General features: G+C 44.8%; 1 protein-coding gene across 1 annotated transcript; it reads right to left on the bottom strand.

Annotated features, from left to right (window-relative positions):
• Window positions 1–2,695: 2,695 nt before the first annotated feature.
• Window positions 2,696–25,120, bottom strand: MOGAT1 (monoacylglycerol O-acyltransferase 1). The gene is made up of 6 exons (XM_056357942.1): window positions 24,280–25,120; window positions 13,210–13,388; window positions 12,588–12,789; window positions 9,838–10,012; window positions 6,051–6,250; window positions 2,696–2,980 (listed from the first exon to the last, which is right to left on the bottom strand). The coding sequence occupies exons 1-6, from the start codon at window positions 24,371–24,373 to the stop codon at window positions 2,826–2,828; spliced, it is 1,005 nt and encodes a 334-aa protein (XP_056213917.1). The 5' UTR covers window positions 24,374–25,120; the 3' UTR covers window positions 2,696–2,825.
• Between the last annotated feature and the right edge of the window lie 106 nt (window positions 25,121–25,226).

Here is a 25,226-nt window from a genome sequence, read left to right on the forward strand (position 1 = left end):
CCACCATAAGCAACATGCAGCAGTTACTGAGCAACAATATGCATTTAAGTAGCTTGTTTTCTTTGTTTCTCCATCTTCCTATGTTACAAAAAGAAAAATCAGTAGTCACAGTAACACAATCCCTACATGTTCTATCTGTGCTGGTTATGGATGGTATTCATAGCCCACAGATAATTTTCTCGTGGAATTCAAAGGTAAGCCTGTTTGTGGGGTACCTTCTGGACCATCTATTGCCCCCAAATCAGTATCTGTGTATTCCCTAGAAGTTTTGGCTAATCCGATCATCAACAATCCATTGTTATTTCCCATCCTCAACCCAATGCTAATGCTTTTAAATTTACATCCTGAGCTTCTATATCATTAAGGTAATGGGGGGAAAAGCAGACTGAGAAGAGAGGAAATATCTCATTAGAGCAGATGGTCTAGGAGAGGACAGTCTGACACAGACTCCAAATTCTTCCTTCATGAATAATCAGCACTACTCATCAGGGCAGGCAGCAAAAAACTAAATCCAAAGGCAATTCCACACAGCTGGCTAAGCAAAAATGACTACTCAGGGCTCATCACTTACTACAGTCCTTGCAACCCTGGAGACCTCTTCCCAGATGTCAAGCCTGCTGTGTCTGACCCCCCTAGACACATGCCCTTCCAAGAGCTGAAACAATCCTGATCTTAAGCCCATGTTAAACGTGCACAGTCACAGCACTTCCTCTTCTCAAGCCTTGCTCCTAAACACCATTTCTGCTGAGTGAGAAGCCACCGCTCAGTATTTTGCATGCACACACAGTCCTTCAAAGATCTTAACCCAGGGGAAGATGGACAGAGTGAGGAAGTCAGACGTGTGCACCACAGCGATCGCCAGGCAGCAAAAGCGTGGGAAGGGAGGGGAAGCACACACGGTGCCAGGAAAGCCGGAGTACGGCAAGGCGAGCCGTGGGCACACGGGCAGCAGCCTGTCAGGGCAGAGCGGGCTACCTCAGGCATTGCAAATTCCAGCCCCAGCTCCAAGAAAGACACCTGTCGTCCTAGGGAAACTGAGAGCAGGATTCACTGGCTCAGTGCTGGTCACATCTGAATGACAGATAGGCACTGGAAGGAACAGTCCTCCTAAGGAAACCGACTTGTTGCTGGAGGTTTTTTTGGAGCACGTCAGGACAACATACATCTGCTCTGTCTGCCAAATATTTATTCAGCTTCAGAGCTTTGGTTCATTAGGAGGCCACTCCGTAGGAGTCGAGATATTTCCATTCTTCTTTAAACACCCACATGTTGCTAAGATCTTTTCTTTCAAGAGTTTTTAACTTTCTGCTCAAGTCCCAGCTGCGTTTCTTCTACAGAGACTCCAGCCCAGCAAGCACACGATGTGCCCAGTGCCTTTGTGGAGCCAGTGCTGCTATTCCCAGAACACACCAGTGCTCATCTAACCCACCTGCAGATGCCCCAGGCTGCCTGGCAATCCTGTGCATGTCCTGTCAGGTCAGAGCACTTAACTGATGTAATATTCAGGCACCAAAACTGCTTAAAGCAAACCAAACACTTCAATAAAACCAGATCTGCAAAGTCCATGTGCAGATAGAAAGCATTTACAAAGAACAAGGATTTATCTTGTAAAAAAATCCATAATATACTATAATTCTCCTTACGTAACATCGCCTCCAAGACCTAGGTGTTTTAGCTGAAAAAGAGTTTGGCTAAGACTTTTTTTTCTTTTTTTCAATGGATATACAAATTTGGGATAAACCTTCTCTCCAATTTAAGCACCTGGTTTGTATAACAAAGCATCTTCTTAACCTGCTGCACCTAGAGCTGTGCTCACACTGCCTTGGCAATTACAGCTGTGTCACACTGCAGCACCGCTCTCTGCATACTTATCCACATCTGTCAGGGGGGAAGATAAAGGCATGTATCAAGTACGCTTTCCTTGGTGAAGTTTCAGGACCAGACTAAACAAACCGGGCTCCCCTTCCTTCTGTGGAATATGGCACATGACCTTTTTTAATTTGCACAAGATGTAAAGTTCATATGATTCCCCCACTAGCCTCCTCAGTACATTTCTCCTGTCCTGTGCCTGCCACCTCCTCTGAGGCTACAACTACCAAACAAAGCTGCTTCATCCTCCAAACCGATGATCCAAAGCACAGCTTGTCCCGAAGAGTCGTATCATTCAGTGCTTCCGACCATGCAGCATACACACGCACACAGAAAACTCAACACACTGTTCTCCTCCAAACAGAGGGTTTGCTCTGCTCCGTAACTTGGACAAACCATTTGTGCTGATATCCCATTTGGGGCAGAAAGCTCCTATTTATTCTTGAATTCACGTGTAAATGGCTTACAATAGCCATCTGCTGAAAACATACACCTTCATTTCTATGGAAGAGCAGCAGGGTTTTCTGATATTCAGGGAACAACCTGATGTCATGTTTGATACATGCTGGTAAGTCCCTCAACTTCTAATCAAAGACTTCTCAGGTTTATATTTTTCCTGTTGGTGAACTCATGCTGGGGCAATTTTGTCTGTTCAAGCTATGGTTCGGTACCCTGGTGGCAAGAACATCTGTGTCGAGTCTCTCACTAGTACTTCTGGTACAGATGAACGTAAAAGGACAACTCAAACCAGCACTGGCTTCGAGGCTCACACCCTAAGGATTTCCCCCCCTCCTGTCCCCCCAAGAGTAAGATAAAAATCAATACATCATCTAATAATCCCTTCTTAAAATTATTCCTTACACAAGGATAATTACAGATTGCAAAATACAGATTGCAAGAAAGACATCTTTCAGCATACAGTGGTTTTTTTCCATGAGATTCGGAATTACAATTTGCTACTCAAAGATGAGAGTTTTATGCTCGGGGATTCCATAATTTCTTTTATGTTCTTCAAATAATTTTCTTAGTTTCTGTAGGTACAATGCATGCAGCTGTTCGATCTCTTCTGTGGTGGGGTTCAAGTTCCGTTTTACAGGGATGGGGCTTCCCACTGTAAATCAAACACAGCAGCAGCATTAGCTTCATTAACATCTCTTTTTAAGTAGAACTGCTCTCCCTCCTGTAACAGCTCCACCACGGCTCCCAGCGAGGTGGCAGAATCACAGGACCCTTCTCCTGCCCCAGGGCTTGATCCTGCCTTTCACAAACTTGAGCCCTGGGTCTGGTTCTCACTTCCTTCTGCTCAAATGTACATAAAATGAATTTTTAAAAAACATCATTTCAGTTTGGCAGCAAAAGAGCAAATGAGAAGGAGCAGTCTACACTTCAACATACAACCCCATGGGCTATGTGCTGTCTTGCTATCAGGGCAGGACTCCGCAAGGTGAAAATAGCATTTAAAAAATGCAGCTTCTCACCGGCTTCTGTTCTGATCTGAATACTAAAGGTATCCAGTGTGAGGGACATGCCTAAGACAGTGGTGCCCTCAAGCACACAGCCACATGAACAGGACTGAAGGAAACACGGGGATCTTCTGATTTATTCCAAATAGGTATTGCCACACCGGTGCCAGAAATGTTGTTGGCTACCTCAGCCTGGGGGGTGGTAGCACGTAAAACCCCCACACCCTGAAAGGTGTCTCTGAACCATCTGTTGCCCACAAATATCATTCCAGCTGAAATGTTCTTCACGCCCCATGCAAAGCCTGCTACCCACCCTGTCAGAGCAAGAGGAAGCATGGGAGGCAATTCCACAGAAGTCCAGAGGGCAGCCCCCTCCTCCACCAAAAGCTACGGCGAAAAAAGCCTGCGATACGCTAGGAGAAGCTTCCCATGATCTCAGCCTTCCTCGTGCTGTTCAGTCACTACAGGTTTTGACAGCTGTTGTTGCACTGCAGGCACTGAGAGCTTAACAGACCCGACCAAGGTTACGAGGAAGTCTGTAGAAAAGCAGAGTTAAAAGCACCCCCCAGGAGCTTTTACAAAGGCACCTGAAAATCCCTTTCAACAGATGTTGCCACTTCAAATTGGATGGTGTTGACTAAGGGGAAGGGAAGCCTAACCAGAACCACAAAGGGGATGACTCTGCATTTTCCTGCCACAGCTTCAGCTGCCAACAGCTCTCAGGTGCTGACATTACACCGCGAGGGGTGGGAACCCAGCCCCGGATTGAGCAACACCTTAGAGGGCGTGAAATCAATATACAACCAATACGGGATTTCCAGAAGCATAACTGGAAACACCAAGCAACCCCCAAGCCCTTCTGCAGCAGTCTCTTCTCCTAAGAGTGGAGATTTCTTGTGGAACTGGAAAATACCCCCATCTCTCACCTTCCATGCAGCTTTAAGCGACCTGCTTGATTTTGTATTTTAGAGTCAATTCTATTTCTGAAAAGCAGTAATAATTTTCAGGAAAAACAAAAGTACTCCACTCATCAAGCCCAAAGACCCAGACTTCACCGACCTCGTGTTTGCTGAACTGCATCTCCTTGCTTTAGGAACCACGGCTTCTGAACCATGAGGAAACTCGCCAGTACCCAGCTGGCCACGCTGCGGACACGGCTAACTGGCTCGGTGGAGCTCAGCGTGGCTGCAGCTTTCAGGAACTGAGCTAACACTTTCAAAGCGGTGTCGAGCCATACCGAGCCCCCTCCCCAAGAATGCAGGGACACGGGGACAGTTTTCAAATGGGATGAAACAGAGGCACCAAAGTTAAGGGATTTCATGAGATCATACAACAAGCTCTGTTGCAAGATTCTGGTCTTGCCGATTTGTAGCACTCCCGTGCTCTAGCCATGGACCACCTCTGCCCTTGCAGTAAATATTACAATGATGAAAATTTACCTTAAAGTAGAGGATATTTTAAGCTTCAGAACAGTCTAGATGCCATCAATCCAAGGAAAAATTGCAGAAAATATGTCATTCTCATTCCAACGCTTTGAAAACTTTTTGGCTTTAATGCAAGTGACATTTTTAGCCTGCCTGTGCACACCGTGGGCTTTAAAAATTAAATCTTTCCTAAAACGCTTAACTATACGAACTGATAAAACACAGATCTTCATGAAATTTAACATGAAAAGAGCTACATTTTTGTCTTAAACATTTTGATTTGCTCCATACTAACACCAAATCTCTCCATTTAAAGGGAGGGCCTTCTTAAATGTCCCTTGTGGAACATCTGAAAAGTTTGATTCACTTTTCTTTAGAAATAGGCTTCATTAGTTCACTCAGCTCAGAATCTGGCTAAAAAATATTTATCCAAAATATATAGACAGCCAGCTATTGCCTTTGCATGATGCCCAGCACCACTTTTTTTTTTACAGGTGTGGTTGCCAATAGCACTAGTTAAAGCCATTAAAAATCAAGACATTCAGCCCCACGCCCCAGTGAGATGACCAGGGATGAAATCTTTTGGAGAAAAATACTCTTCCAAACTGCCTGCCAACACGGCATGCACACTGTCAATTAAACACGCATGGATCTTTCCATGGGGAAAAAAACAAAAGGGAAAGAAACACCTGAGGGAGCTGCAATGCCTTCTAAGCAGCAGCCTGCCAAAGGGCTGTGGTGAAGCTGCCATGGGACACCCTCTCCCTTCCCTCCTCCATCTCTCCCTCTGTCCCGACGAGCACCAGACCAAGCGTGTACCAGCTCCTTCCAGTAGCCCTGCCCCAGAGCACTGCTGGGGTAGCCATGCAGCACCTGCAACGCCCGACTGCTGCTTCCCTGCAGGGCTAAGAAGTGAAGGTGCTGGGCATCTTACAAAATAATTGCAGCATCTAGAATCCGCAGCAACAGCTGCAGGGCTGCAGCAGCCCTCTGGTACAGACTGGACAACCCTTGGGTTTCTCTGAGGATTGCTGGGGATAGAAGCCTGTGAGTAACTGAATGAAGTATAAGGTATGGCCTGGGACAGAAAGGGGGAAGGGAGAAAAGAACCCCCCTTTTTAACAGGGGAAGGACAGGAATTTTTTTTAAAAAAACATTTACTTAAAATCTCACATACTGGTTTTAGATGCACGGTAACCAATTGCTTCTGTTAGAATAAAATTGTAAATTTACACAGATATTAGTAGCACACTTACGCTTTTCATAAGCATAAGAAAAGGCACAGGGGACTTACCAACAGTATGAATAGGCTGCCTGTAAGGTATTAAGCCGAAACTGTACTGAAACACTCCTCTAGCATGAAATAGAGGTAAAGCAAAGCCCATTATCTTTTGCAACTTCTCCTGTACATTTCTGAGCCATGAACCTTTGGGGTTTGCAACTTGCTTGAATAGTTCATTTTCACCAAATGAAAACACTGGGACCAGATGAGCCCTGTAAAATAATGAACACGCTGAGAATCCCACATCAGCCTGCATTCGCACTGCGGTTCACATCAGCAGCGTGGAAGTGGTTTCACAGTAAGTGACACAGAAAGCTTCAGCAGCTCTAGACTTCATCAACAACAGGCATTCAACTCTTCTGATACACAGCTGCTTTTTGGCTGCCTTGGGCTTAAAAAAAAAAAATAATTAAAATAAGGTGATTGGCATACAGCTAGCAACTACCTTTTGGTCAGTATTTACCTGTTTGGTAGCCATCACAACTTGTTTGATAGTTCATGATTATAAAAATGAATAATTGTATGTATCATAATTATAAGTATGATCTTATCCACCACTATTTCAGCGAGTCCACCCTTGTTCCACTGCATTTTCTCCCTTGGCAAGCAAGGAAGCCTTGCTGCTAACCTTACAATGCTCCCAGCTGGGTGGCGTCAAAACCAGATCTTGGCGTTCCTCTGCCTTTTGACCGGAGTAATGCATGCACTTGATTTGAGCACAAAAACAGTGATAAAAACCAGACATCCTTGCAGACACAAGTGCAATGCCAAATCGCTCTGCTGTCCAATTCCCAGTGAAATCCTGCTTCCTCCAGACTTCTTCGAAAACACTAGCCTCAATCCATTATTACCAGAGGTCAAATCCTACCCACGGAAATTATACTAACTCACTTTGGCTCCGGCACAGCCTAATGAATTCTCACTCAGTTCATGAATTGGCTTGGGAAGAAAGCCACTGACTAGCTCCTGGACAAACTGCTTAGGCAGATGGAATCGGCACACTTGTCTCCAACAGGCAAAACCACCATGTATTTGAAGCCTTGACTGCAGCATGCTTTTTGATTAATGCTTAGTTTCATTAAATAGCATGCTGCAGAGTTTAAAGAAAAAGAAGCAGGGCAATCCTAAGCAGTCCCTGAAGGATACAAAGGTCTTTTATTCACTTTACTTAAGTCCTAGCTTCTATCTCTTAGCTCCAGTTAGCCCACACTATCTTTGAGAAAAACCTTACTGCAGAAGACCAGCTTTGCTATAATATTGTCGGGGTGAATTACTGCAGAGCTCTGGACACCTACGGGGGATGCGCTGGGGACAGAGCTGGCTGGAAGCACTGTGGGCAACCAAAGCCCCCCCATATGGAAAAAAACCACTGCTTCTACAGCTTCTCGAGCCTGAAGGCCCCTGAAGACTGCCATTCCCACTCACTATCCTGCCTCGTGTCTGCTCAAAGGTTCTTTCTCAAATAGAGCATATATCACCCGGCTACCTGTAAAGGAAGTATCAGAAAGCCTGGAACATACCGCAGCTGTGTAAATACTCCACTTTTTACTACAACACTAAGACAAACAGGAACATCTTGTGGTGCAATAGCACCCTGAGACTGTGGGATTTGTTTTAATCTGGTAAAGGCTTTTGCAAGATGCTATGTAGGAGGCTAAGACAGAGAAATAAGTAACTTATGATTGTGAAACTAAAGATAAGTTAGCTGATTCATCATCTGTTCCATGTCTTTAGGATTTCTTCACCTTATATCAGGTTCTGTACTACCTTGTACCAAAATGTATTTTCCAAAAGTGCAGGGGACTTTTGCTAACATATTCAGAGCGCATGTGACAAGTTCCTCACTGAGGAACCACAGCATCTCTGTGCTGGCAGTACAGGAGCCAGGGCCAGAAAGCACAGGCCTCTGCACCCTCATGGTCTCTGCATTGCCCCTTCCTCTCTTGGTATTTGATGCTGCAGGTCAGAAGCATCAGAAATACAGGCAAGCACTGACAGCAGGTGGTTCTTCTCATCTGTGTCCCATAAGCCTCCCTTACCTTTTCATTTCCACGTGAGTTGGAAGCTTTTTTCACATTTTCTTAATTGTTAGGAACAAAATGTTAGAACCAGAAGCAATTATTGGATGCAGAGTCTTTGGGCAGTAGCTCAGGACTGCCAACAATGCTGCAAAAGCTCTATTGGGGTCAGACTGTCCCACAGCTCTACTGTATAGAAATTAAGTCAGAATTCCTGGGCTTCACATAGAAGCAGTTTTTCCTGCTGGTGCTCAGACCCAGAATGACTTGTAGCCTGGCGGTTAAGGTGACCATGTACGAGATGTAGCTGTTCAAGTCACCCGGGCAGAGACAGGTGTCACCGCCCACGCAGGGCTCTAGGCAACTCAGCCTCTAAGATACACGATGAACCATCGTTTGAAAAAAGGACTTCATAAGGAAAGAAGTGGCCATTCCTGTGTTTTGTAAGTGTCCTGATTTTATTGTTGCATGTTGGGGATGCTTTTGAAATCAAGGCCATGAGAGGCACAGGTGTATCTAGTTTCTCAATCCAAATCAGTTTGGATGAGAGATAAACACCAACTTTTGTGATCTCACAGATCAGATGTTTATGGACATGCTCAAAAAAACCCCAAAACAAACCACCTAAATATTCTTCTAAACTTTATGTTTAAAAAAAGAAAAGGTACTGATAGTGTTCAGGATCCCACTGGATTAATTAGCAGCTGAGCAGAAATTGAGTAAAGACTCATTTATGCACTAAAGTCCTAATTTAAATACACAAGTGTTGTTTCTGGGTACACATTAGAGTAAAATGTACTCTTCTACTGGAGAACAGGTCCTTTGTGAGACTCCTAGTGATATGCACAAGAAACCCCCTTGGAATTTTGACACAGAATTGTTTCTAGAAAAAAATGGACCTTAACATCGTGTGTGAAAACAGAGAGCTCTTCTTCTCAGAGACCACCCTTTTTTCAGTTAATAGCTTAAAAAACTGTTATAGATTTCTCAAGGTAGTATTTTTTTCTCATTGCTTCACACATTAATATGTAATCCTGGTTGCCGCTCAGAAAGTGTAGCAGGAACAAGTCATTGGTTCCAATATTTCTAGTACACAAGACATCTAGCCCAGTCCAGAACAAACACAATAGCTTATACTGTGTAAATCACTCAAAAGATATTTATACCCTCTCTCTTTAGTTACACATTGCCGGCTGTTCAATAGTACAAAGTAAGTTAGTTTTTCTTGAGATTGCCACCAAAACTTCCCAGAAACTTACTTTTGCAAACAACAATCTTCAAAAGAAATTCTTCAGAATAAAGGTGAAAACAAATCTTCCTAGCGCACAATTTTCAATGATGTAATAAAACAGGGCAGGCCTAGCTTCCTAATTTTTTTTGTTTGCTTAAAATGATAAGAAAATTCTATCTTAATGTTAATTCCATTTAGAGAACAGAAAACAGAATGTCTGCTCCACTTAGCAGTAACAGCCAAGGTTTACTAATATAGTTTCATAATTCTTACTCTTTGCTAGTGCAAAAACCAAGTGAAATAAAACAGCAAGATATGCTAATAACGCCTACTGCTTACAAATTATGAAAGTCAAAGGGAGTTTTCAACACTCCCAGATTGGATCTAGGTGGACAGACTGGCTCCTGTGCCAGACTTCTGCACGTTCTTAGACAAGTAACTCTTTCAACTTCCAGTTATACGGGTTTACTAAATATAACATTAACTACCTTTAAGAATCAATCTGTATTCAAAACTTACTTACTACAAGCAGCCCAGAAAGGAAACCTACCCATGTTTCAAGGCCATTTTAATAAAGCCCTTCCTCTTGAGGATGTTCAAAGTTAAACTTCCAGGATGCGCATTCAGAGATTCCTCTGCTCCTCCGATCACAATGATGGACGCGTGGCCGCCTCCTTCCTTGTTCAGCACGTATGAGACACTCTCCTTGGATGCAGAAACCATTCCTTCAGGAGCAAACATTTTAAGAGTGACCACTGGATCTTCTTGTACAAGTACAGTGGAATGTAAGAAACATTTAAAAATATCTTTAAATATCTAAGTATGTTTTACGATGATTACAGCACAGGACAGGGTTCAAAGATTTGTGTTCAACCCCCTCGCTCTGCAACAGATTGGCTCTTAGGTAAGTCCTTTGATTTCACACTGATGTGCTAAATGCTGTTTGCCTGTCACAGGAGTTTTGAGATCTTCAGGGAAGAGTGTGCTCTTCTGCCGACTTAACTCCCCCTCGGAGAGATTCTGTGCCCGAGAACAGAAGAAACGGCAGCAGATACTGCTGAGAGGCAGCAGCTAAAGCTGTACAGCAGGTGCAGGTAAACACAGGTGGTGAGGGTTTACAGAATGGCTAGAGGACTTGTTAACTCGCACACCGATCTACAGTGCCAAGCTCACCCCCTTCATCCTTTTCAGAACTATAAAGCAGCAGCTCCATCTCAGGCAACGGCATGAGAGCGTCAGAAGCAGCAGAAAAGGCTCACTTGTACCATTCCAAGTGACTGCATCAGCTCATTCTCCAGTAACCAGGACCTGGCGCTCATCAATCTATTTAGCCTAAAATAGCATAAGATGTGAAGCTTTCCTGGTACTCTTGCTGATCCAGATACTTCCCATCGGAGGCACACCGCTGTACCAGCCTTTAACATCGACTTAGACCTTACTCTGAATTTGGTGCTTTGAAAAAACCCCTTTCTACCAGATAAGCGTCTAACCCCTCCAGAGTTCCTTTGTGCCGTAACTTTTACCTCAAAGGCTCATAGTGGTACCATTTACCCAGAAGCCACATTTAATTACATCGTGTTGAATTAACATAGTCTAAATGACAATGCAGAGATCAAGTCTAGTTTGCGTTGGTTTTTGACACGGCTAGTATCAGAGCGTGCTCTTTTGGATGCTAAGCAAAGGCTCCGTCTCCTGTCACCCCACTTGCTTTTTTCTCTTGTTAGAGACATTACAACATGGATTATGAACATGTCACAACAAAGGGAAGATGATTGTGGTCTAGTTTTGAGAGCTGGCCACCAAGGGGAATAGCTTGCTACTGGAGCAAGCTCAGTAAAAAACTACTCCCCTTTGCCATACACGTCTTCACAGTCACTGTTACTCTGAAAAATGCAACTGAGCTGAGACACAAATAATTTGAGCGGTGCTCATTCATCCATCAGCACGCGTTTTCTCTGGAAGAGAAAGCAAGAGCCACTGCCTTTCCCCAGGACAAGTTTATCTCCCTGCTGAAGCCGTGCTGCCAGCCCGGGTGCAGGGCACTGTTCCCGGCTCACTGACGCAGCAGCTCCATGATGCTGCAGCTCTCTTCCCAACGGTGACAACGGCAGCCTGGCAGGCTTCGGAGACAGAGCTAAAGGCTGGGAGATGAAACAAGGTGCTGGGAGCATGGCATTTAGCACACAGAAGATTTTGCAAGTGTTTTATGATTTGACTGATAACCTGTATTATACTGAAGGTCCCCTCTGGTTTACCAGCTACGTACCTGTGAAAAACGAGCTACAAGGCTGACTGTTCTTCAGCGTGCTTTTTTACTCGTGTTATTTCTCATCTAGCAGGTTAATATTTGTTCCTATGGGTCAAGATGCCAAAAACAAGACTTCCAGGCTAGGCAATGTTTAAAACAGTCATTTTCCACCACTGCCAATCCTTTAGCTTTGCAATCCTGAAAGAATCCCCTCAGAAATAACATTCGCATGGAAGGGCATTCTCTGGTATGTCGAGGTACACATGGATAGGCAGTTCTGATATTAAACTGAACATCCTAGACACGCTTCTATGAATAGAGCAATGGAACAGCTTATCTGAGACCACAGCATCTGTGCTGCAGTCAGGAGTAAGAGCTAGAACCGTGTCTCTCAAACCTAGTCTTATGCATTAGACTGTCCTTATGCAAATGCTCTGGTTTATTGAATTTAAGTAAAATAACTCCTGTATTAAACCACTGTGGGCAAACACTAGGCCTGATTTCATTATACACGCTTATGTTCCCCAAACTTATTGCTTGTCATTTTTTTCTTTTATTACTGCAGTACCAATCATGAATATCACCCCTTTACGACAAGTGCTACTTGGAACAGAGAAAAAAAGGTTCTTTAGAGATTACATTGCCATTAAAATTACAGAAAGTTGCAATATGAGACCTCAATCAGAAGTAGGTAATTAAATTCTGACTAGAAAGATATTTGTAATGAGTAGGACTTTGAGCCCTTCAGGTAAGAGATTATCCTCAATTTGTTTTACAAATGTCTGTGCAATGACTAAATAATGTTATAAATCAATATGCCCTTCTCTTCTTGTAAATAACTGGTACATGATACAGTTTAACAAAACTATTAATAAAACCTTTCAAATTGTTTTGCAACAACAGTTCATCATAAAACAGAGGTTTAATTTAGCACCAATGCTGACCCTTCTGAATTGGCATTACTTACCATTTATAGATGCAGAAATAAACCCTACATTTGAAGCAGAAGTTATAATATGGAGCAAAAGCTGAGACATTCTGCTTTTACCTACCAGCACTCATTATGTATTCTCTGAAGAAGGGACAGCCAAACCAGATGGGCATGATATGAAGATATGGAGTAAGCCCAGGAAATAAATTCTGGAAACTTGGACCAGTGCAAAAGTTTCCAAAGGCTCCAGCTACCAGGACCCCATGAGGGTGAAAGCCAAGTAAGTAGTTGTGATTTGGATTCAGATCTGAAGTTTTTATAAGCTGAAAAATACAGACAGTGGAGAACATTATAATACTTGCCTCAGAAGGATCGACAAAAACAGTAAGTATGGAGATTGCACATTGACAACACACAGAACCGATGACAATTAGTTTACTTCTGAGCACTTAACTGTCCCATTTTACAGCCGAACAAAGTTTAAACAGATGTGTCTCAAGATACCATGTCTAGCATTTACTGTGCTGAGGCACTGTCTTATGACCAACAGTCCAAGTAGAAAGTCAGCCTCTGCCCTTTTTTCTCACTAAATCTCAGAATTCCCATGCTTTAAAAAGAAATTCACCCTGGAGTAAGTATTAGAATTTTACCAAAGATGAGTCTTAGACGTTTGTCCATGCTCATGGTTATTCAAGCTGTTTCTGTTCCAGTGTTTACAGTCCTGTGAGAAACCTTTTACTCACATGAATGGGAAAGTATTCCCTAAAGTACTTCCAAACAGTCCAGCTTCTGACCCACTGGGAGCGTCTGCCCCCCGTGCATGGTGTTTCCCAGTCAAGGTAGAGCCACAGCAGGTACAGAACAGCAAGGAACCAGAAGTTGCCCAGAATCAGGATCACGAAGAATCCACAGCAAAACTCTGCTACAAAAGACAAAAAAGGAAACCACAGCAAGCATTAAAGACACCTGTCTCCTCTTAAGACCCTGAATTTCCAGCCCTGATACTTACATTATAAATGCTCTCAAAATGCACACAAATACAAGTTAGCTTGTTCCACATTGTGTGAATGTTGTTACACCCTTGTAGGTGTTTCACCCTTAGTGTATCACCTCAGTCTGTATTGCTTATTCTACTGCACAGCTGGATGAATAAGCCTAAGATGATGCTGATTTACTTTAATAAACCAAAGGCATGAGCTGAAGACCAGGCCAGCACAGTTGCCTTCTCCCTGTGGTGAGAGTGAACACTAATGTTTGGTAGAGAGCATCTGGTTTACCTAAGGCAGAATAAAAGGAGAAAGCCAGAACTAGCAAAGAGGTGATGCTCAAGTGAGCAAAAAAAAGGGAGGAGAGGTGGGGAAGTAAAGCAGGGAAAGAGGGACACAGCAAGACATGATTTTCTATTTCTAGATTTTCTAATGAGAGTGGTGTTGGGCCATCATTTTCCCTTTCTATTTCTTACCTTCTCTACCTATAAAATAGAGATGGCAGTTCTACTCCCCATGAAAAGTGCTCTGTCACTGGCCAAGGAGATGCACTAGACAAGACTAAAACATTACCCTGCTCTCGTGAGACCCCCTGCAGTGCTGCGTTCAGCTCTGGGACCCCCAGCATAAGAAGGACATGGGCCTGTTGGAGCGAGTCCAGAGGAGGCCACAAAGATGGTCAGAGGCTGGAGCAGCTCTCCTAGGAAGACAGGCTGAGAGAGTCGGGGCTGTTCAGCCTGGAGAAGAGAAGGCTCCGGGGAGACCTTATGGCAGCCTCCCAGTGCCTAAAGGGGCCCGCAGGAAAGCTGGGGAGGGACTTCTGACAAGGGCATGGAGTGACGGGACAGGGGGAATGGCTGGAGGCTGGAAAAGGGCAGATTTAGATCAGATATTAGGGAGAAATTCTTTCCTGTGAGGGTGGTGAGACACTGGCCCAGGCTGCCCAGAGCAGCTGTGGGTGCCCCATCCCTGGCAGTGCCCAAGGCCAGGCTGGACGGGGCTGGGAGCAGCCTGGTCTGGTGGAAGGTGTCCCTGCCCATGGCAGGGGGGCTGGGAATGGATGATCTTGAAGGTCCCTTCCAACCCAAACCATTCTATGATGATTCTATGATTAAGAGATTCCACTTCAGCCTCTAAACATGTCACTGTAAGTGGAAGCTCACCATTACTGTGGGAAGACAAAAGCAGTTTTAAGTCCTGATACTTTCAGACCCAGGTTAGTAAGAATCATAACATCCTGCTACAGTAACAATACATCGGAATTGTATTTTACACAACTCAAAAGAGCCAGAAAAAGTTGTTCGATTAAACATAACATGTCACTTTGGGGCTCAATCCTGAAATTATTCAGGGAAACCCCCTACGGAAACCTTGTCTTTGTAGGACTTGTAGAATTTTGCGCTCATGCAGCAGCTCAAGCAGCTCTGGATGGAGTGGGCTGAAGCACAGCACAGTGGTACCTGCTGCTCTCCACCCTGTAGTATGCCCTGCACCAGCCCTCTCGCCCTGGCATCTCACAAACAGAACACATCAGGCTCACGCATCAGAGTAATTCAGCAGATGCTGAATTCCAGGTTTGCAAAGGAGTCAGAACTTTAGCATCACGTATTCATACAATGGCAAACAAAACAGGACCCAGTCCTCACTGGAAGTCTCAACAGGCAAGAGCTGTATGAAACAGGCACTCCTGTGTGATATTTTACAAAGCAGAAATAGTAGTCTGTATGTCCCACAGCTAGCTGGCTTTCATGAGGGCAATACCCTGTTTACGTCTTAAAAGGAGTTACACCAGTGAAACATATGGGGCTAAATACGTAAGTAAATAGAGGTGAGTAAAAAAGTAACAGAAGTACTTCAGGCAGTAATTTGGCTAACACAAGCTAAGTATTAGCAGAACTGAAAACTTAGAAATAAGCAGATGGACCGACAGTAAAACCAACTCATCCTAGTTAAGATCAGTTTCACTCAAGAGAGTGAATACTTGGGCATTGAAAACTCACAGCACATTCCCTATACCAAGCAAGTTTCGAGCTGCTGAAATTCAGAGCTTAACTTGGCCCACAGGCACTCGTGTTTCCTCCAACCCAAATACTTATTTTTTCTGAACTTCACCCAACTTGTCCTTGTGCCTAGTTTGACTGTGCCTTCAGAGTAGGAATGGATATATTGTCACAGGGTGACTGAGAATGACCACAGAATCCAGCAGCAGACAGAGCTGCTGGTTAGGCTGGGTAGAAAAGAAAAGGATGGACATTCCCATCCCTGGCAGTGAATGAGCAGAAAAATAAGGAATTGCATTTGCCCCGAGCAAGGGAGAAGGGAGCAACCATAAAGAAAACCAGAAGCAGAATCAAATCTATTGCTTTGAAGGAGATGCCATTCTTCAGTACCACCAGTACAGAAGCCCATTGCTTCCCCATTCCACAGGAAACCAGCCCTGGTCCTGCGCAGAGAAGCAGCTCAGTAAGACCTCTAGAAAGATACCACAGCTCACCGAGGCCCACAGACCTCCAGAGTCAATGTGGAAAACTCCCAAAAGCTGCAACAATGAGTTCTAGGGAACATCATTAATACAGGACGAGTAACACACATGAAACATGACACAATTCCACTGCTCTGGAGGGAGAACTCACTGGGAACCCCACACCAGCAACACTTCAAAATAGGGCACAGAAATATTCTGAGGAAAAGTCATTACCTGTTCTTTGAAGAAGAGATCCTGAAACTATAGACATTTCTAGGAATGTTAATCTGGACAGGATGCCAAGGCTCACGGTCTCAGTTTGAATAAGTATGAGAAGTTTGTTTAATTGCCATAAATCAATTAATTTCAAGTTGTTATGCAAAAACTGGCAAGTATTTATATTTACTACCCTTCAAAAGGACTTTTGGCTCAGTGCGGAATCACATGCCTTTTTACTATCAGTATCCTAGCCAAACAGCTGAGAGGTGCTTTGGATCAGAGCATCCTTGCTGCAAGAGCTAATTAAATCAGCGGTGATAAGTGCCAGATAGCAGTATTTAATACTATGCAGACAAACATACACAAGATCAACAAGCTCATTGCTTTGCTTTAGCTAGGACACGTTCCTGCGTGCATGTAAGGTATGGGGAGATAAGTATGCTGTCAGCACTTCCTAAGGGAAGCTCAGCATCATGTAGGACAAAGCTCATTTATTATTGCATTCGCAATGAGACATGTGAAGCAAATTCCTTTTACCATACCTTATTATTTCAATGCATTAACAGCCTGCAAGATGAGTTAAACACTGATGACTCAAAACCAATAAGCCTATAAACACAAACCCAGTGTTTTCTCCTTCAGAGCAGACAGTGAGCAGATAAATGGCAACCACTTTACCTCAATTCATAAACAAATTCCAGGCAAAAGGTGAATAACTTGGAATATGTCACTTTACTATATCACTGCCTCCTTGGATGTAGTTCCAGTGTACACTGCAACCATAATTTTTTGCTTGAACTTGAATTTGACAATAATCTCTGTAGTATATTGGAACGGGGGGGGAGAAAGGAAATATGGATTAAAAGACAAATCACTTCCATGAGACTGAATATCTGGTTTGCCAGCCAACATGGGCAAATCCTTTTCCTCCACCTCCCCATTTACAACCTGCAGATAGTCATCTGTTGCAAGAAATGGATGAAAAATATTATATATAGTGTCAGCTAGCAGCACTAGCAGCTGTCCTGCCCAATGATGTTTGAACACCTGATGCGTCACTCATTAAATAAGCTCTGAGTTTGCAGCTGTGGGCACCAAATTAATGAAATAGTTAAATACCACAGGGATGGGAAGTAGGAAACCAGCACACCGGGTAAGGAAATACAGGTGATCCCAGCAAGTGGAAGCTCCAAATGCATTTGCAGTTACTCAGGAGTCAAAAAACGTTTGAGTAATATCTATTGTGAGGGCCACCTAATCATAGATTGTCCACTAGAAGAAAAGCCTCCCATGACGCTCGGAGCAGTCACAAACCCTGTCTGGGCAGTGCAGGTGTATCCTAGGTGGGGCCAGGGTGCTGATCTCAATCTAACCAGCACTACAGGCTCCCCATCGCACCCCTAAAGCCACTCAAAGCAGCTCGCACTGAGACCTCTGGACTGCTCGACAACTCAGGTCTGGACTACAAGCCAGTTCCTGCTGCTTCCCACGTGCCCTTAGCAAAGCTTTCTCTAAAGACACTGTGCTGCTGTGTTTTAATGAGCTGGAGGCTTTCAGAGTTCAGTGACTTGAACCTCATCCCACAAAGGACACGGTAAACAGGACATCTTTATCTCACTGGCATTCTAGTGAATAGACAGGTAGAGATGCAATTTTTTATATTGTGCTTCTCTGGGCTTTATGATTACATGTGCATACCAATACACACAAAGCAAGGTGAAAAGCTAATTTCTTTCATCTACAGCCACAGGGGCGAAAAAAAAAAAAAAAAAGAAAAAAGAAAGACAGACGGCATATTCTTCAAAAGCCACACTGATGTTCCTACAGCAGAACAGTCCTTCCCTCACCCTTACTCTTCAGAGCAGCAATGCCTCCAAGCTGGGTGCCTGAGGAACAGAGCGCTGGAGGGGACTACTAGGAGAATTGCACAGTGATGTTTCCATCCCTAATAAACATTTGCTCCTCTCCATTGTCCTCAAGGTACTGCTGACAAGTTGATTTTGGCATTAAAAAATGTTTTCCCCTGCTCAGTGGATTCTTTCATTAGGGGAAAAAAAGAAAAAAAAATTAACCTTAATTTCTGGCAATACTTTCTAAATTATTTATAGGTTGTAAAGAAAGGGATAGAAATTTAAATGAAATAACACATACAGCAAATAGACCAACAGTCCCACCAAAGGAAGACCTGGGACAACAGGTGACACCTGAGGAGGCAACCTGCCAAGGCAAACAGTAAGCAAGCTGATGCCTCTGTAGACTGCTGCTCTGCAGCTCCCACATAGAAAAAAAACCCACTTTTTTAAAAAAAACTGAGTCATAATGTTGGCACTATCCTGCTGCTTAGAGCCTGCTAGTCTGTGCAATTCTGTCAATACACAGATTTCCACCAGGAGCACAGCAACTTGCTGTCACTTTCTACCCATGGCAGATACAGACTCGCCAGCAAAGAACTAGCTGGGAATTTATTTAAACTAACTGCACTGGAAAATTGGTCAAGTCCACAGGAATCTGGTAGCCATCTCCAGGACTGAGGTGGTAAGGAGGTCGCCGTTTGTTGAAGACATACCAGTCTCCTGGAGTGGAGGTTTTTCGTCAGTTCACTGGTCACAGCTGGGAGACCCGGTCACAAGGATGTTTGAGCATTCCTACCAAGGGAGCTGTATTTCAACATTACTATGATAAAAAATACAAACCCTCTGATGCCACGGTTTGGAAGCTTGTTTACTCTGGAATTTGGTTCCAGTTCTAAGCAAGCAGACCTTCCATTGGCAAATACTGATAAACTAGTGATACAGAGCATGAGGTACTATTGACTTGTAGATAGTGTGGTCTGGATACGGCAAATCCCTGAGTTACTAATTACCAAATCCTGAGACAGCATGCCAATTTTAGCCTACATATTTCCTGTTTCTTTATTTCTCCTCAGACATCCACTATCAGTTCTGGTCACACACAGGTTGCCAAGCCAGGACCTCTGGCCTGACAGAGCACTGCCATTTTTCTCTTCTTATTCCCAAGATATACAAACTAATATACACAGAGACGTGGTTAAATTCCCTCCCTGAGATGTAGGTAACAGCAGCAGCATTCCTAGAAATACTAGTCAGTCAGGCATCACTAAGCACCCTGTTATTCTCTGTGATCACACATCAGTCCCTACCCATGGGCCAGCAATAAGCTTCACAGACAGGTGAATACAGACTGACGAGAACAAGCAGCAACACCAGCCAGCTTACTAGGAAAGGCTCGCAGAGCTTAGCCAATTTTCCTTAGGTATCAAAGGAGAGTTTTTTAAAAAAGGCTTTGAGGAAGAACACCACCATTTTAGTTAGCCAGCTACAGCTGAATCAAATCAGCACCAGATAACAAAACATGACATGTGTGGGGAAAGGGTTGTTTTTTCCTTTAGCACATTACACCGACACCTGCTTTCTCAATACATAAGTCACTTATTCCAGCAGCAATATCTCACCCTGTTGCAAATGTTTCATCATTTCTATTCTTTTGGGGAAGCCAGATCCACAACTCAAAACTGTCTCCAGCCAAGTTCAATTAACAGAGTACTTCATCCTACATGCACAGAAGTTTAATCACTAGAAAACAGGATGTACTTTAATATACACCAATGTCTTTAGCATATTATTTTGTGGCTTCATGCATATTAAAGTATACCTTTTATTTGTACTAATTTTGTATTATTAAGTATTTTGCAAATAAATACTGAGCTGCAGGCACAACAGTCACTTCCTAGGTTCCCATATTTTGCAAATAAATACTGAGCTGCAGGCACAACAGTCACTTCCTAGGTTCCCAGTAAGAAGACCTGCGTGCTATTGCCAGACCCATACAGTGAAGGTGCACCGCTCTCCCCAGCCACCACCTCATCTCAAAACAAAATCCTGGTATCCTTATCATAGGGTTAAACTCTCTCTCATCTCCATCTCTCATAGTCTGGACCAAGTCACCACCACTCCACCCAAGCTACCTAGTTCTGCATTGGATTTTGTACATGCTCAAATTCTACTGTCCCTTTTCACATCACACGCACAGAAGCTGGCAGGGGAAAAGCTCACCAGTTCACCTTCTTGCTTTATTTTCTTCAAAATGCTCTCCTTTGATTTATGTACATTAGAGAGGAAGAAAAACAAAAGGCTAAAGCAGCTGTAAAGCAGCACTTAAATGAAACCTCATTGATTTTTCCTTGTTTGAATTGTTTTGCCTTTAAATGAACCCTTTGATCTACCCCCTGCCTAGGTAGGGATCACCTCCTGACACAACCTGAACCTGGCTCACAGCCCTGCAGCACTGAGGCACGCAGCTCACCCCGCCACACGCTTACAGACCTGCGGAACAGAAAACCTACCCTGGCTCCTAACCGGAGGATATCAGACGTACCATTAACTGCAGCCAAATATTCAGTCAGAAGCTCTAAGAAAAATATTTCCAAGCTTAAAAACAAAGATTTGATGCTAAACACCAAGGACACCCAGCGCATTCATCAATGGTGACAATTTCTTTTGTGTGTATGTACCGTGAAACCTACAGTATAAAAAATGGGACTGATGTCACCTCTCTGCTTTCACCCCCCGTCAGACCAGCAGCACTGAACAGGCTTGGAGATTTCATTTCTCCAGGTGACCTTCTCCCTGGACCGCGGCACAGAGATCAGAAGCAGGTGTCGGCACACAGCTTCACCAGTGGCCATCAGATGGGTGCTGCACATGCTGGGAAGAGGGCCAGACCTACCCTGGGACTGTCAGCCCCTGGCCAAGGCGATGAACCCCAAATAACAGCAATTACAGGCATAAAACGACGTCTACCAAAATTGTCTGTTTCAGCTTTTTTTTCCTGAAATAGGTACTCTGAAAACGCAAAACTTCATATATTTGCTGCTGTGGCAGTGAAACACTAATGACCTGAAATCATGCTTCAGCCTGAAGCCCTTTTGGATTTCTGCTTAACACAGCAAGAAACAGCATCATTTTCGCATTTCCTGTTTTTCAGTTTTCATAGTTTTAGTTTTCTAGACTGCAGGCTCATAGCACTCTTCTTTTAAATGAAAGAAGCTTATTTAAAACACTTTTTCATGGAACTTCACCTGAACTATTTTAGCCTGCTGCACTTAGAGCACGTAAGATAGGAAACCACGTGGCACTTTTCGCTGGCACATGGTGGGAAACTGTTAGATGGGCATTTCTCTCGTTTCATCCAGAAGCTCTTGGATACAGATCACAGTATTTCAGAACTTATTTTTGCTTCTGGTGTCATGCCCCTGGATAAGTAACAGAAGAACCACTGCTACAATGAAAACTCGTCTTTTCTGCTTGAGGGTGAACTTTGGCAGCTCGCAGTACAGAGCAGGGAAGCACAGGAACTTACACCCAGAATTTTAAAGAGGTTCTTTTTGTATGTAATGAAATTCTGTACAGCTTTTTTTGAGGCAGAGGCATGTTTATTCTGCCTACGCTGTACAGCAGAAGCAATGTTCTGTAGTGCAGACCCAGCCCAAGCCAGCACACTGTACAAAGAAGCAGAACTTTTCTTGTTTGTTCCTTGCTACTGCAGCTACTTGTTCAGCATTCCTTGACCGATTCGCTCTTTCTCCAAGTGGTGATGAGATTCTTCAACAACCATTGCCTATACTTATTTCAGGCCAACGTGTGCGTAGCCTTTAGTCACAGAAGCAAAAGGGCATTTTCAATCGTCAATTCCATGGTCTCAGAAAACCATGCACCATTACAACACAGCAAACCTGGAAAGCAAGGGGCAAAGACCACAATGTGCTTTTTACATTAAATACAGCTACTCTTAAGGGTCTCAGCCAGGAAGACAAAACCAAAGCTTGATTTTGAGTCTCCTATCCAAGTCACATAATGGATTCTAAGCTGTAACAGACTCACATTCTGCTTACAGCTTACCCTGTGTGCCAAATCATGCTTTCACATGTCACTTCCCAGATTTCAAGGATATCATTATCCAATTCAGCTTTTGTCTTTCAGGGCACTGATTTCAAAAGTTATCTTACTTTATTAGTCCATTTTATTAAGCTACGGCACCTCACCACATACCTAGATGGACAACTTTGAGAACTAAGCCAGTACCTTATTTATTTACTGCTCTCAACAGAATCCCTGTATCTATAAAATGAATCATTAGTTATCACATGGTGCTATCTGTTCATGTTTTCACATGCAGATATTTTTACATAAGAAAGGCTGAATCTACAAAAGATGTTGCTTGATATAACCTAGTTCCAGCCACATACCAACCCACAAACAACACCTACCCCTCCAACCTATCCTGTGAATTCACACAGTATTTCACTTGTACTGGGGCAATCCCCTGCACAATTTCAAAGTGTCACTTTTGAATTCAAGAGCAATGTTTCCATATTTTGTCTGCTCAGCAGACAAAAAAAAACCAAAACAAAAGGCTGAAAAAATCAGGCATAAAGGTAATCCAGGACATCAGAAACCAATTCGCTTTTCCTTTAAGTCATTTAGGATTCAGCCATGTGAATTTTCCTGGAGCCAAGTGAAACTTTCTGGCCAGATCACTCCGACTGCCCTGTGACTGAAAGAGTACACTACAAATAACAAGGTCACCTTGGATAGCTCTAAAGGTAAATATCCCCATGAAAGTACAAGCAGATGATTATTATTAATTTGTCCACCAAAATTCAAGCACTCCTGCAAACAGATTTTTTTCATGATCATGTGCACTCACTATATATTTAACATAACCAGCCATAACACCACTTCCTTGTTGATTTTTGACGTTTATCCTCAGACAGTGCCAGCTGCAGAAGACAGCTGCCTACTTCTCCCACTGAACTGCAGCGAATGTGGATTTTCTGCAGCCCAACCACTTCCAGCAAGCACAGAAGGACATTATTTTCTGCAGCAGTGTTGTTACCAACCAGGCTCGGATAAAAAATTGTTTCCTTCCATTACCACTGAACTTCCACCGCATTATCATCAGACTGGAATAATGGCATATGCAAAGGTCTAATTCAATAACAGAAAATTAAAAGTACAGGCTATTTACAATGCAGCCACAAACATGAACTCTTTATAGTCCAACCACATATAATTTAGAGGTAACAAAACACCCGAGCGCTAAAGATACATCTATCAAGGTGCTTCATACCCTCCATGTTTCCCCCACAGACCTAAACCTGTGTGGGCTAACAACCAAAAAAAGAAAAAGACATCATCTGAAAGACATCAGACTACCATGTAAACGATACTATATTTGCAAGATATACAAGAAATATATGCACACATTCCTTTTCTCCTTGTAATTCCTAAAGCACAGATAATCATAAATCGTCCCGACACTTCCAGTAACACACAGGTAGTCAGCTGCTCTATACCTCAGGACAGTTTTGTTCCACACAGGCTATTCAATAACCACTTGCCAATTTACACAATCCATGGATCTGGTCCCAGAGAATTAAGGCTTAGCTTACCTTATCAAGTGACTCATTTTATCAAGTTCAAGATAATTACCCATGAGAGTAAGATCTTGCTATTAACAGGTGTTTAGTGATAGGAGCCTGTTAAGATATTAGGAAAATTCCCTACAGAGGAATAAGGAGTGGAAAAAAGTTTACCAAGTAAAATTCTTACAAACACTTTCTTAAAGCAAGAGGGGACATTTTCCATTAATTTACAGAGGCAGCTGCATTGAAGCCAGTTCACTTGTTGATCCTTATTAATTCTCGTCACCTAGTTAAATGAGAATTTTATTGAACTACAGCATATAGTTATTTTACAAAATCAGTAATGAAAACAGCATTAGTCACATATCAGCCTTTACGCTCACGTTCAATAAAAAGCTGGCAGTTGTCAGAAACCTAGTGGGCATCTCAGTGAGAAGACTGCTCGCTAATTTTTATGGCAGAGAACCCGCAGATAGAAAGACACCCCCTCCAAAAAAAAAAAAGAGGGAAAAGCCATCCAGTGCTTCCAGGGAAGAGAAGGGCCGAGCCCGAAGCGCGATGCTCCCGCCCGGCCGCCTCTCCTCCCACGTGGAGCCACGGGTGACACCGGGCGATGCCAGCCGGTGCCGCTGGCGAAGGGAAAAGCCGATTCTGCCCCTTTTCTCTGCGGGGCAAGGGCGGGAGGGAGGATGGCTGTTACCCAGCAGGAGGAAGGAGAAGATCCACTGCAGCACGGCGACAGTCTGGATCCTCCTCTTCAGGGGGATGTTGATGGGAGCGAACTCGACCTTCATGCTGACGGCGGGAGAGCAGCGCGGCCAGGCACGGACCCGCCGGCTCCGGCTGCGGCTCCAGCCCCGGCCCCGGCCCGCCGCACATGCCCGCCGCCGCGCCGCGCCGCGCCGCTCCGCCGGCAGCCGCGCCCCCTCCCGCCGCTGGCGCTGCCCACGGCCGCGGGCCCGGGCACGGCCCCAGCGGGCGGGGACGGGGAGGCGGCCGCCCCGGGCACCGTCCTCCCCCGCGCCCCGCCCCAGCCCCGGGAAACCCGATGCGAACCGGCGCCGCGACACGCGGCGGGGGCTCGGCGGCCACGGCTCCCGGCCGCCAAACGCCGCATCGGCCCCGGTGGAGACAGACGGCACCGGGCAGCGAGGGCGGAGGCAGCCGCGGCTTTATCAGCCCGAGCACCGGGCCCGCTGAGCCGAGCCGCGGGACGGGGCCGCCTCAGGCCCTCGGGCGGGCGCCTGCCCCCCGGAGCGGCCGGCCACCCCCGCCGCCGTGCCCCGCCGAGCGGGGATCTTCAAGGCAGGAGCTGACGGAAGCCGGCCAGGCACCTACAGCTCCTGCGGACTTGGGTGTCACTCGTGCGTTTCTAATTAAACGCACACGCTCCGCCGCCTCCCGCCCCCGCCTCTTAACCCGGGGCGGCAGCAGCGGGCATCCTCACAGGAAAACCCAGCGTGACAACAGCCCACCCCGACAGTCGCAGAAGCGCCGTCCCGGCTGCACCCGCTGCCCCGCCGGCAGGGCGGAACCGCATCAGCCCGCCCTGCACCGCGGGCCGGCCCCTCACGTCGAGGGACGCCGGGCCGGTGCCGCCGCCGTAGCTGCCCGCCGCGCTGCCGGCGCTCGGCGCGCCGCCCGCCC

Source organism: Falco biarmicus, chromosome 13 (assembly GCF_023638135.1).
Source record: "Falco biarmicus isolate bFalBia1 chromosome 13, bFalBia1.pri, whole genome shotgun sequence".
Lineage (NCBI taxonomy): Eukaryota > Metazoa > Chordata > Aves > Falconiformes > Falconidae > Falco > Falco biarmicus.